The sequence below is a fragment of the Vidua macroura genome, chromosome Z, assembly GCF_024509145.1.
Source record: "Vidua macroura isolate BioBank_ID:100142 chromosome Z, ASM2450914v1, whole genome shotgun sequence".
Taxonomy (NCBI): Eukaryota; Metazoa; Chordata; class Aves; order Passeriformes; family Viduidae; genus Vidua; species Vidua macroura.
In genome coordinates, this window is record NC_071611.1 from 82,260,634 (window position 1) to 82,273,988 (window position 13,355).

At 45.5% G+C, this 13,355-nt stretch overlaps 1 protein-coding gene across 1 annotated transcript in view; it reads right to left on the reverse strand.

Moving 5' to 3' along the window:
* Positions 1-67: 67 nt before the first annotated feature.
* RASGRF2 (Ras protein specific guanine nucleotide releasing factor 2) overlaps positions 68-13,355 on the reverse strand; it is a 133,968-nt gene continuing 120,680 nt past the window's right edge. The window contains exons 22-27 of the mRNA XM_054003484.1: positions 12,007-12,091; positions 10,766-10,963; positions 8,004-8,083; positions 6,880-6,997; positions 5,880-5,948; positions 68-4,520 (exon numbers count right to left, since the gene is read on the reverse strand). Of these exons, the coding sequence (XP_053859459.1) occupies positions 4,428-4,520; positions 5,880-5,948; positions 6,880-6,997; positions 8,004-8,083; positions 10,766-10,963; positions 12,007-12,091 (643 nt within the window). The 3' untranslated portion in view covers positions 68-4,427. The remainder of the gene's footprint in view (positions 4,521-5,879; positions 5,949-6,879; positions 6,998-8,003; positions 8,084-10,765; positions 10,964-12,006; positions 12,092-13,355) is intronic.

A 13,355-nucleotide genomic window follows, 5' to 3' on the forward strand; every position in this document is an offset into this window, starting at 1 on the left:
GAAGGAGTAGACTGGATTTTTCATGACGAGGGCTAAAATAATAAATTCCAGTGAGGACTCTTGAAACTCAGGAAAGAAAAGGATGTTTATTAGCACCCAGGCACAACACCTTGCCTGGTATGCCTTACTAACAATACAAAGCAATAACCTCGGGTCAGAAGAGAAGATGCAATACATGCAAAAACATCTGGATTGTGCACTAAGCAACACGTTCGATATAGGTACAATCTGTCAAATAAACACACATCTACTGCCCTAGGTAACAGAACTTCAGAGACTACCTCAGGTACAACAGAACAACCATCACTGAGCAGCATTTCGGACATGAAGCATCCTACACAGAGACATTTGACCTTTGGAGGCAAAAACTGTAACAGGCAAATAGCTGAGAGCCAGATCCCCAAAGACTTATGAAAAGCTCTCGGTGAAGCCTAAGGTATTATCAGAATGAGGTCTGAAGGGTTTTGCCCTTGGTGAGTGAAATTATGAGTAGGTAAAAATGTCACGATGGGTGAGAGTTTTAAATCATCATGGTTTAGTGTTGTTGCTAAGAGTGAAAGGATGAAAGACTGAATGTTGAGACAAACAAAACAATGTCTTTGTAAAACCCTTAAAATAAATAATACACATGAAGGAAAATTTGGGATAATTAACATGACCTGAAATCAAAATCAACATGGCTTAAGTTAATAAATAATTAAAATAATTAGGTTCATTTTTATCCTACAGAACAATAATCAGTATTAAAAGCTAGGAAAGCAGAAAGAGGACGGGGACCTCCTCCTTACTCCGAAACCAGGGTGATCAGTGCCAGTTGTCACCTCTCACCACGAAGCTACGTGTCCGTGTGTCACAGGACGAGCCAGAGGAAAGGGACAGAACGAACACACACTGCCACTGTGAACTCTACAGGTTTTCATCTACACCATGAGCACTCGGGGGCTCGGTCACTAACAACAACTGCTGGGTCCGGGGGGCGGAGGGCTGGGGGTGAAGGCTGGGGGTGAAGGCAACTCTAACCCTGTGTCAGCGTGTGACGAGCGCTCTCCGTCGCTGAAGGGGACGTGTCTGTGCTGCTGCCCAGGTCACCACGGTCACCTCTGGGCTGCTACTGCTGCGGTACAGGGTCCGGCGGAGCCGCCGGCGGGGCTGGCGGCGCAGCCACCGCGGAGCAGCGGGCGAAAATGCTTTATCCCCATCGCCGCCCGGCCCCGCCGGGCTGGGAGCGGCCCCCGCCCGCTGCGGGCAGGCTAGGGGCTCAGAAGGCAAGTGGAGAGGCGCTTCGGCCCTTCTCTGTCCAGGGCATCCTCGCCCCGCGGGGCTCCCCCCGCTCCCTTGGCGAGTCCGTGATGCTCCCGCGGCGCAAAATCCTAAAAGACCCCAGAGACAGAGTCCTCGGCAGGAGCCGCGCTCCCTGGAACACCAGAGGCCAGGAGTGGCTGTGTGATGAGCGGGATCTCTCCCTCCGTGCGCTACGGCTGTGGCGGGGGGGGGGCACAGGGAGCTCCGCAGCACTGGGACACCGCCGGGCCGAGCTGGTCGTACTGGGACTAGGCAAAACCTCACACAAAGCGGGGTGCTGCTGCCTGCTGACTGCTGCCGTAGCCCAAACATGCAGCAGGGCTGTAGCAGAGGCACTCGGGCCACTCAGAGGTGCAGCTCTCAGCCCACAGCCCAGCTGCCAGGGGCTGCAGAACAGCTGTGTCCAGCTGTGCTCACGGGGCTGCGGCCCCGGCAAGGGCTGTGGGTGACAAGGTGCGTCCTCACTTTTCCCTGTGCTTTAACAAAAACATTGTATCCCCAAGCAAAAACATCGACATTAAGCCGTCAGCAAGTCAAACATTACTGTGACCACAACAATTTTCAAACAATTTTCTTGCTGCTGCTGCTACGAGCACAGATCGAGCATCCGACTCTCCCGGTTCTGACCTAAACTGGCCACTGGGGCAAGAGGCAACCTTTGGCATATGAGCAGGACGTGCTTTCCCAGAGGGGTTGAACTAGCATATTTCCAGTGGTTTCAAAGCTCAGCCCCTCGGGCACGGCCCAGGTCTGCCCCCGTGTCCTCCTCTCGCCACAGGAGCTCAGCACAGCCCCGCGAGCCAGCGCTGAAATGTGAAATGCACTGAGCAACACACACGTGTGAAGCACACAGCAAGGAACTCTGACAGGGGCACGACGAGGATTTGCACCCTGTAACCCTAAGAACATCGAGGAGATTTGGTAAAACGGGGTACAGGCAGAGATAAAGCAGCACTTCATAGCGTACAACAGAGATGCCCATTCACACTGACAGCTGTTACACGTTTTCTTTGTTAACAAGGAAACAATAAAAACAACGTTTTCTGGACCACTTTTTCCCTGTTGCTCCATTACTTCGAAGTGTTTTATGAAACTACTGAATGGCAGCTGCTTTTGTACAGAAAATACACAGTCAGTTGGCTTTGTGGTCCAAATAAACCATGCTTTTTTTTTTTTTTTTTTTTTTTTTTTCTCCTCATATCATGCATTGGGATGCAATCAGCTTCTTGCCAATCATTAGTCGAAAGAAACAAGCACATTTTTCACTACAAAAAGCTTCTATAAGTAACATTTCTACAGCAATCATTAGCCAGAACTGTTTGAAGTGTTCCTAGCACGTCCTTCTCTCCTGCTGTCTGCTTTTCTAATGGAGGAATTTTCCAGTCTCTGTGACACCTCCCCATGCAGTTATTTACAAGGAGATGGTCCTTGTGGAGAAGGACCTTAATGAAATTTACAGTTGCTAAGGTACATTTGTAGATGCTGGCGCTCACACTCAGACAGAACAAATGGAACTCGTTGTGCAGCTCTGGGCTGGGCCAGCAATGTAATTAAAGTGCAAATAAAGACAAAAAAACCACAAGCCAGGCAGGTCCGTTTTTCATCGCCAGCGTTAAGAAGCATCACGACTGTGTAAGATATGTCAGATCAAATAGGCCTAAGTCACAATCTATTTTAAACATCTGTCTCCCTGAGAGGATTTAAGGGAGGTATACGGTGATATAGCCCTATTTCTTCAACTGGCTGAGTATCATTGGAAAAGTAAGGACACTTTTCCAGCCAATTTTTGTTTTCAACAGTGCTAACACCTGTGTTTTATACTATGATGCTCTTTACAGCATTTGAGCTTGCTTCCCATGCAGCTACAACAGGCCACTCTTGATGAGGAAAATACAAGTACAACAACTACTGTAGAAATGACATCTGTCTACCAGGTACATCACAAAAGCAGAGGCCCTGAAAACATTTACAAATAGCACATTTTCTCAAACAAAAGCAAGTGATAATTGCCAGCTCAGATAAAAATACATACTTTTTGTGTTTGCTGGCATTCCATGTTTGCCACTGAAACGTTCAGTTTTACAGCTTAAGTCAATGCCAAATGGCTGAACAAAGGAAAAAGAAAAAAAGAAAAAAAAAAAAAAAAAAGACTTTTTCACTTTTTCAAACCACCGATTTTCACCTAAAACGAAACTGCCACTGCAGCTCCAAGTGTTCACTGCTGATCACCACCTGCTGCCAGACAGACATGTATTTCTCTCCACAGTGTGTCCAGAATGTGCTCTGTAGCCTGCCTTGTCAGAGAAGCTGCAGGAGGTGCAGGAAAATAAAGTGCCTCTTCCAGGGCTGTGTGCAACATGACTGTCCATCCCCTGCACCACCCCTCTGGGTCCCTCACCCTCCCAGCTGGCAACTATTTACAACTATTCCACCAGTCCATTTGCTCTCCATGCTGTAAATACTCTCACTGATTAAAAACATCTTTACAAATCATTTTTATAGATACAATCAGTCACCTTAGAAAAGGCTGGCGAGACATTTAAAGAATAAAATGTTTTATAAGGAGTAGCATTAAATGTACAGCAGGTGTTTTGAACAGCTGCAGGTCTAAAGTTACTAGATGCCGTCTTAATATCACTCCAAAGTGGTAGATGAGTGCAAAAATGCTGCTTTTTCCATGAAATTAACACAATGAGAACACCACAACCATTGCTGCCTCAGTGAACACATAGTTAGCCATCAACCCAGCCACCTCACCTTGCTTATTTATCCTAACACACCTGAGTCTATTGCCACCATTTAAATCTGTACCCTTGATTTGCCACGTGAGATGGCTGCAATGAGTGCCTGTTCACAGGAAAGTCTCCTGTTTTCCAGGAAGTCATGGTCCCTAATGATCCCAGAGATCAAACATGATTTTTGCAAAGCAGAAATCGCTTAAGCCGGGTAGGAAGGGTCTTTGCCTTTCACCTCCAACACTCGTTTGTGTTGTCTGAGAGGGAAAGGCTGTGAGACTCTTATTGGAAAAGAGAGCTGGAACTCTTCTCAGAGTTTCTCTGGCTGTCTTTAGGTGGTGGCAGTCGTGGTTCCACTGTCCCAGAGCTGTCTGCAGGCCTGTGCAGGGCTCAGGCGGGGAGCCGGGGCTCGATCTTCAGGGACAGCTCGTACAGGGTGTCCTCGTCGATGATGAGGGTCTTGTCCAGCAGGTAGTGAGTGACCTGGGGTGGGGGAACACAGATGGACAGGCTGCATGTAACTGCCACAGAAATCTCCCAGCTTTCCTTCCCTTTCAGCACATTTCGGGTGCTGAGATTGCCTTGTGTTGTTTTCTTGAGAAAACCAACAGCTGCTCGGAATGCTGCTGGCATGAAGATGCACCTGCAGCACTCTGAGAATTAATTAGGATTAATTCCTCTTAGGAATGGGCAAATCCTTTGCCAGGTGACCTCAGCCCAAACTGCTCTTCTGGAGTCTGAGATGTGCCTTGTCTGAAGGCACTGACCAGCTTTGGTCACAGCTGCATCCCTCCTGAGAGGGGCAAAGGGACAAGGAATTGCAGGATGCCTCAGCAGGTGCTTGGGGCATCTCCTTGAAATGTAAACTTTAAGGGATTTAGAGATTTTAGAGGAGCTAAGATTTTAGTTAGAGGTAAGCCTTACTGGAGTTAATTAAAATAAATGAGTAGGCCTTGATGAAGTTTAAGAGTTAGTAGTTAACTAATAATTGATTGCTTGTTGACACGATGTTTAGTTAGCTGGGTTTATAATGAAGAATATAGAAACTGACAAATAGCTTTTAGGAACATGAGACAATTGTGGGCCTCCTCTGGTCTGAAACCAATTGAAGACGAGGAATGGGAGTTCTACCGAGGTTCATTTGTCATATTTGCATTGAAAAGGTAGAAAGGTCAGAATGAGGAAGACTTCATTTACTTCCTCATTTTGGGACCCCTCCCCATGAAAGGGACCACCGACCCATTTCAAGGAACAAACTACGCATGCTTAATAGCTTTGGGAATGATTAGCACACGAAGCGAGGAATGGGATGTACCAAAATGATGAATATGTATTTGTATTTTGGGTATTCAATTCTGGTGTGGATAAAAGGACTCTGTAATCATTGGAAAGGTGCAGTGTGCATTTGGGAGCTGTCCCACACGCTGCCCGGCGCCGCAATGAACATACACTTTCTAACTTTAAACTGTTAGAGAGTTTTTGTCCGTCGCAGTTGGATATTGGTGCTAGATCAATATCCATATTTCTTTTATAAATCATCCTGACCCTCATCCCAGGATCTCAGGGCAGGGAGAACACCCTGAACACTCTGAACCCCCCACACCCTCCAAGGCTGCAGTCCCCAGAGACCTTCCAAAGGAGCAAAAAACTTCTTTACAAGGCATCAAACAAAGAGGTCCTGCGGGGTGAGGGTCTCACCGCCCCAAGGACCCGTCCGTGTGTCTGTCTGTCCTCTCCTCCACGCGTGGGAGCAGAAGACACCAGCTTTAGCTTTCAGTGGCAGCTGTGCCTCACAAGTCATTGCTGCCACAGCCTGATTTCAGGAGCAGGCAGGAGCCTCACCTTCTGCTGGTGCTCGATGCGGTAGGAGGTCTGCTGGAACTGGCGGATTTCCCTGATGATATGTGAGATCTTTCAAAAGAACACATGGATGCAAGTTCAAACACAGCTCTGCTTCTGCTAAGCCACTCAAAGCAAGAATTCTGCACCAAATTATTCCATTCAACTTATGTATATATAAATACATAACTTCAACTTATCTATATAAAATACAGAGCTTAATTATAGGAAGCTTATGTATTTATTTACTTGTAGAATTGGTAGGGATCACTGTCTGTCACAATTACAGCCACAACACTTCATTCCTGACAAGACCTTGTGTCTCTGTTAGCCTCTGCTAACTCCTCCTCTGTCAGGAGGAGGGAAGGGAAGGGCAGAGATCGTTTCCCAGCAGCTCCCCAGGACTTTACTTTCCCAAATCAAACATTTACTCCCCAGCCAGCCCCGAGTGAGCCACCACTCTGCCTGCAATGGAACCTCCCCATTCTCTGCCTCAAGTGACTGCTGCAGAGCGCAGCCCTAAGATGGGCATTAAGCTGAGATCAGAGGAGAAATTTCCATGCCTCTCTCCTAGGGGCTGTTGCAAAACAGCACTACATGGCAGTGGGAGAGACATCAACTTTAAAGCGCTTTTCAGATAGCCCAGAGCACACTTTGAGAAGAACATTGGGATTACTGCTTCCTGGTGAATCACTGCATTCCTGCAATTCTGGTTATTTAAAAAATATTTTTCTTGCTCCTCCACGAGCTTCAGGCAGCTGCTTTTGCTGCCCTTTTTCTGAGAAAGTGAACTGGGGACAAATTCAGCCCGTGAAAATACCCAGCCTGCCAGAAGGTGGGGATAGAAGACTGGCTCGAGTAATCGCTCTCCCAACGCTGCCTCTCTTGCACAGCACCACAGCAGCCTCTCAAAAGGTAAATTCAGAGGAGTTACAACAAAATCAATAATTAACTCATGCAGTTAAACACCTGTTGGCGAAGCATGTAGGAAACTGAAAATTACCATTCTCATTTTGGAGAAATTGACAAGGCCTTCCTCAGTGAAGTTGGGTGTTCCTTCCTCAATAAATGCCAGGTCAGTCAGGTACATCCCGAGGTAGGGAACAGCAGGTGGGTTACAGCTGTAAACCAACAAATCAGCTTATTTGCCTGCAGCTACATTTGCAAATGCATTTTTCTCTAACTTACACAAACTCTTTATTACTTTGCCCAGTTCTAATCCATGGGTTGCATTCCTTTCCAGGACAAACAGCTCCTCTGGCTCTGCTTGAGTTGTGTTTGCTCTGCCTGTGATAAATTGAATGCATTCTGCCCAATATCTAATATTAATGGCATTTTAAAAATATACCATTAATTATTCTGGCTGTTCAGTTCTCAGCTCCTCTCAAGACCACTTGAGGTAGTTGTGCCACTCGATTCTGAAAAGACTGCTTCCAATTACAAAGCTCACAAAAATTCAGGTTTTTTTGTACGGCTGAGATCAGTTTTACATAAATTGTAGAACACTTGACATGGAATATTCTGGATACCAAAATTACAGAATGTCAAACGCAATCTGGCAAATCAATTAAAGAAAACAATATTCAAGGACTGCTGCACATAAGCAGCAGGATGTTTTGCAGCAGGCTGGGAGGACACAGGAGAAAAAATATCCCTGTGCCTTTGGCTTGTCTCTATGTTCCTCTCATAATTTTTTGTCAGAAACATAATTTATTGTCATACGAATGGGTCTGTGACCTGACACAGGCTTAGTCCCAGACCCTGAAATTCTTAACTAGAACAATCCTGTTTTTCATAAAAACTTCGATTTATGAAGCTGGCTATACACTTATTGAAAAAGTTTATCAGTGTAAGTGCAACCCCAACAGGGAATGTTCACACAGAAAAATAGTTTAATTTGTTTCAGTAATTCTCTGGAGCTACGATGTTTACCTATCAGGGGTATTAAATCACAGCATATGCAGCAAAACAATAATGCCAAATAGAATCAACCTAAAATTTAAAAGGTTATTAGGAAAAAAAAAAAAAAAAAAGAATTATTAAACCTTAATCACAGCCAATTAATCTTTAACATGAACTATCCACTGTTTGTAACAAAACAGAGTTGTACACTGTAGGGAAGCTTACTTTTTGAGCATTTCTCTCAGGTTTTTAAATCTTCCCTCAGATGACACAGTCTTCTGAAGCTTGTCCATGAGTGCTTTTGTCTAGGAAGAAAATGCATTTCAAATGTCATTGCTGGTGCATGTAAAGGACTGGAATTAGATTCTATCAAAGGTGTAATTCACTTATCACCCCCACCCCATTTTCAAGAGTAGTACAACAGGCATTACTGAATTAGGAAATTAGCTTTACTGCAGTTCCTCCTGTCTTTCTGCAAATGGAGATTAGGCAGCATTGCAGTTTCCCTATGAGTGATACACAGCACCTGTATTTATGCTGATACTACCCTGCAAATGGAGGAAAACCCACACATTTATTGCATTAATGGTCTGGAATTCAGTTTGCTGGGCAGACAAGAACATAACAGACCCTACATGTTGCTGAGAATCCTCAGGGTGGTCACTGCCTTGGAGCTTGCACTGAGCTGATTTTGCCTCCAAGTTCCAGAGAAAAGCTGAGCATGTAAATGAGAATATATTCATGTCTTACACAAATCACTGTCGGTGGGCACCACCTGGGACCCACCAGGGACCCTGGTTCCTCCTCAAGTGAAATAAATTTGATTTTCAGCCTGTTTATGCTACTGACTTGAGACTTGAGTGTAGAGAATGATGAGAATTTTATCCAATTTGAAACTGAATTTCCAGTTAAGATAGAGCTCTGTAGGCAGACAGGGTCACTTTCTTCTACATAGCAGGCTGATGAAAAACCCAGATTGCATTCCTAATAGGTACCAGAGGACTGTGCCACAACATCAATCTGCTGCAGGTTTGGCTTCTTCTTTTTTAATTGAAAAGTTCAAAAATAGAACTAATTCTATCCATAAAACTTTTTGGAGGTAAGCTCACTTTTAGCAGTTTGTATAGAAAGAATTTTAAACAGATTTTTAAATAGAAGAACGTTGCACCAGCTGTGAAGCAGCTGAGAAAAAGCTGACTGGAGAAGGTGGAAATTGTATTTCTCTGAACCATTTAGTACACAGAGCATAAAAGACTGGATTGTCTTCATCCTGACAGGTCCCTTTTTCCATGTGTGTGTCTTGTTTTTGTGGCTGGCAGTCATTCTCATAGTTTCTGCTGACATTCTCAGCAGCCAGGTAAGGGTTTAAGGGAGGTGTTCACTGCACCTAAACTTAAGCTCTTAAATGAAAAAGACTTTTTATCAACTGTCTCTTTCTGGGTAGAAAAACTCAGGGATTTGAGAGGTTCTGACCTTCCTGAAGGCTTTCTGCACAGGTAGTTCCTATTTTAGGCACATGATCAGAGTTTAACTGTAGCTTTTAGCCACCAAGATGCGTCTATCAGAAAATGCCTAAATTCAGTTTACTTGAACATTTCAGCCATTCAGGCCACACAGTCTCTGGCACCTGCCTATTACCTTGAAAACATTTTGTTTCCACAGATTAAAAAAAACTACATGCAAAACTCCTGGACAGAAAATGCCAGTCCCACTATTCTCAATGCCTTAATGAAGGGATGAGACTACTGTCAGGGTAAAAAATTATTTATCGCTCAGATGAACATCAGCCTCAGAGGGTGTGAGATTTTAAAGGAGCAAGCAGTCAGCCACAGCTCAAGGTAGTCACAAGTTCTTCGTTACAAGGCAATCTATAACATTCTAATCCAATGGGAAGTTGCCACAGGTTTTATTTTGCTTTTCTAACCTATCACTTTTACTTAATTGTGCTGCGCTGCAGATAATTTTATCCAATGGGCTACTATCACACAAACACACATGTGGTTCTGTTATAACATCTGAACTCTTAGCTTGCTCAATACAATTCCATTACTACACTATAAAACCCTTCACCATCTTACCCAGTACAGTTTCTCACTTACTTAAGGCATATTATTACTTACAACTACAGAAGTTGTAACAAGTTTATAATTTTTCTGCTTAATGTTCGTGTACTTTTATTTTTACATCAATCCAAGCTTCTTCCAAGGCTGCAAATCAAACACTCCCATGTCTGTGGAAGTTCCTATCTTTCCACTTCCTACATCCCAGGTGGTGTAAAAGCAGAAATATTCACAAGAGGTGTCCTGTCGTATCCCCTGTGTTGGAGTCTGGGGTATCCCTCTGGCTGCCCTGGCTGTCTCCAGACCCTGGCAGGGGGCTCGGGGACCTTGGCACGAAGACAAAAACACCTGTGGCTTCCATTTTAGCCCATGGGAAAAGCTGCCAACTCTGTGTGAGGAATTACAAGCCACAAGGGTTTGAGTAGAGTGGTAGTTAAATTAACACAGGGTGAAAAAGTAGAATTTTGGGGCTTTTTAGAATGGGGTTCAGGGGACAAGATGGAGGGATTTGGGCGTGTCCTGGCCTTCTTCTCCTTCTCCTTGCCCTCCATGTCTTGCTGTGCTGGTGACACTTTTCTATTGGTTTAACTGTCCAACATGAATGACAGACATTGGCACGTTATTGTAACCATGGCACACGGAGTTTTTGGTATAAAATGTGAACACTGCCCTGAGGGCAGACAGAATGCCATGGCCGAGCTGCTGGACAGAGCTCAGCAGGGCAGAGAGAGAATGTTCTAGATAAGGGAAAATAAACAACCTTGAGAAGCCGACCCTGTGCATTTCAGACTCCTCCTTTGGCTGCTCGGGCTGGGAGAACAAGGACTTTTACACTCTTGGGGTCACCTCAACACCCAGACCCCGAGACCCCTGGGCACAGTGGCTGATGGAATCTAGAGCCGCCCGCCGCGGCTGTGTCCCTCTCACCTGTTTGGACACCTTTGCCCAGGTTTTCTTGAGCCTGTAGATGGCACTTCTGTTGAGGGCCGAGGTGATCTCCAGCACGCCGTTGTAGTTGTGCAGGCAGCGGCAGATGTCGGCCACCGCCACCCACTTCTCGATGGCGCTGGCCCGCGAGGGCACGTCGGCGTAGCTCATGATCTGCGAGGCCACCAGGTTGCTCATCTGGCCACAGAGAGAGAGGCAGGGGCTCAGGGAGCTGGAGCACAGTCCCTTCTAACACGCCATGAATTAACGGGCAAGGCAGGAAAACCCCCAGCTAAGCATGACAGAAATGACGGTTCTTGGAACACGAGCCCTGCGAGGAACGGCTGAGGGAGCTGGGGGTGCTCAGCCTGGAGAAAAGGACACTCAGGGGTGACCTCAGCACTCTCTAAACTTCCTGAAAGGTGGCTGTGGCCAGCTGGGGTTGGTCTCTTTCTCCAGGCAGCACTGATAGAACCCGAGGACACCAAGAGCTGCACCAAGAACGGGAGGTCTCAAGCTGCACCCAGGGAAATATAGGTTGGATGTCAGGGAAAAGTTTTTCACAGAAAGGGTGATAAAGTTCTGGAATGGCTGCCCGGGGAGGTGCTGGAGTCACCATCCCTGGATGTGTTTAAAACAAGCCTGGATGTGGCACTGGGTGCCAGGGTTGAGTTGAGCTGTTGGGCATGGACTGGACTCGATGATCTTGAAGGTCTCTTCCAACCTGGTGATTCTGTGAATTCTGTGATTCATACACCCAGGGAAAGGACATTGGAAACAGAGCTCAGGGCAGGTGGAAGCGATAGGGACAGGAAAGAAAGGTTGGGGATGCAATGGGAAGGTCTCCCAGCCACCAGTCATAAACCCGAATGGGAAGTCTCCCAGCAAAATTCAATGAAAAAGATAAAGGAGAAAGATGTGTAGGGATACAAAGGCATTAAACGGGATTGGTGTTATATTTCTCTGGAGAAATTAAAGTTTCTTCAGTAGGCTGAAAGGCACTGTGCTACAGTTTAAAATGTTCTACTCTCTTAAATTGCCACTGAAATGCTGAGTACCAATTATTGAAAATGAGAATCTTCATCTGCTTTGATTTAAATTGTTAATTACAAAGAGGCTGCAGCATTCAGTCACTAATAGGTAACACATCACATTGCAACACAACCCAGTATTTCTGTTCCAGGGGTCAGAGGCAGTCCATGGGGTTCCTAGAAAGCAAGTCTGTGTTTGAGAGTACTTACATCATTGAAATGTTGACTAGTTTTCATAATATAGGGCGTTCTCTCATTTTTATCCACTTTCATCCAGCCCTGCCCAAGGAACTCTCTAGACATTGATGGGAGAGAAAAAAGCAATCAAAATCTTCATAAATGCAGTATAGAGTCTGTCTGCAACCACAGCCTAAGCAGATTTCAAGGATACCTCAATTTGCTGGAAGCTAATAATACAGCTTCACACTAATTCTGGCATCTCACTACACCATTTTTAATGTTGACTGAAATGCTAAATAGTGTAAAGAAGATTTATTTTTCTCTTAATCCCCTCTCCCCTGTCACCTCATCCTAATTTCCAGCGCTGTGACCCTATTTACAGCACGTTATCCTTGTCTGTGTGCAAACCCTTTGTCAGGGGTTTGAGCTGGGGCAGTGGTGGCCACCCCAGCCCTGTGGCCACTGGCCCACAAAGGGACACTCTGTGGCAGGACTGTCCTCCCCTCTCTACCACAGACAGTGGGTGCAGATATGAAGAGATAGCCCAGGCTGAAAGGCCCAAAGGGGTCATCTCCAGCGCCAAAAGAGCTCAGGCCCCAGCTAAGAATCAACATCTCAGTCTGGAGAGCAGATGTGGGAAGAGATAAAAGAAATATTCTTGACTGTTTTACAAATTCTAAAAGACACACGAATTACCACAGAGGCAGAAGCCTCCTACACCCTGAAAGTGTTTGAGACTTTTCCCTGGAGTTTGGACACAGATTCTTCTGTTACTTCCTTGGGGATTGAGAGAAAGGATCTCAGTGTGTGCCCCACCAAGAAGTGGATGGTGAGATCCACTGAATCCTAAATTGTATTATGTTTAACTAGCTGTAACATGAATAGGTACATTTAACCTTGCACTGTATACACCTCCTAGTAGTTGTTGGGTATTTTTTTGTCCTAATTCCTGTGTAGAATTAGCTTGTTTTAAGTCCTGTGTCTGTAATTTTTGTGTCTATGTCTCAGGTTTAGCTGGGTGTGTATTCTATTTACCATCTGTCAGAGCTGGGGCAGTTATCTTCTGTTCATTGGGCAGTTTTTTCTTTATCTCTTCCACCACCAATCCTCCCTCCAGGAGATATCTTCTGTTAATGGGCTATTAATTATTAATTATCTTCTGTCAATGGGCCATTAATTGTTAATTATCTTCTGTTCATGGGCCAGTGAGTGTCCCTGCATGGCTGATAAAATTCCATCATCCCATGGGGAGAGGCTGTGCCCAGGGGATGGAGCCAAGCATTCCTACCTGGATACAATCTGACCTTGGAACAGCACAGCAGCCTTTGCCCCACTGCATTCCCAGAGGAGCAGCTTTCTGCCCCACTGCATTCCCAGAG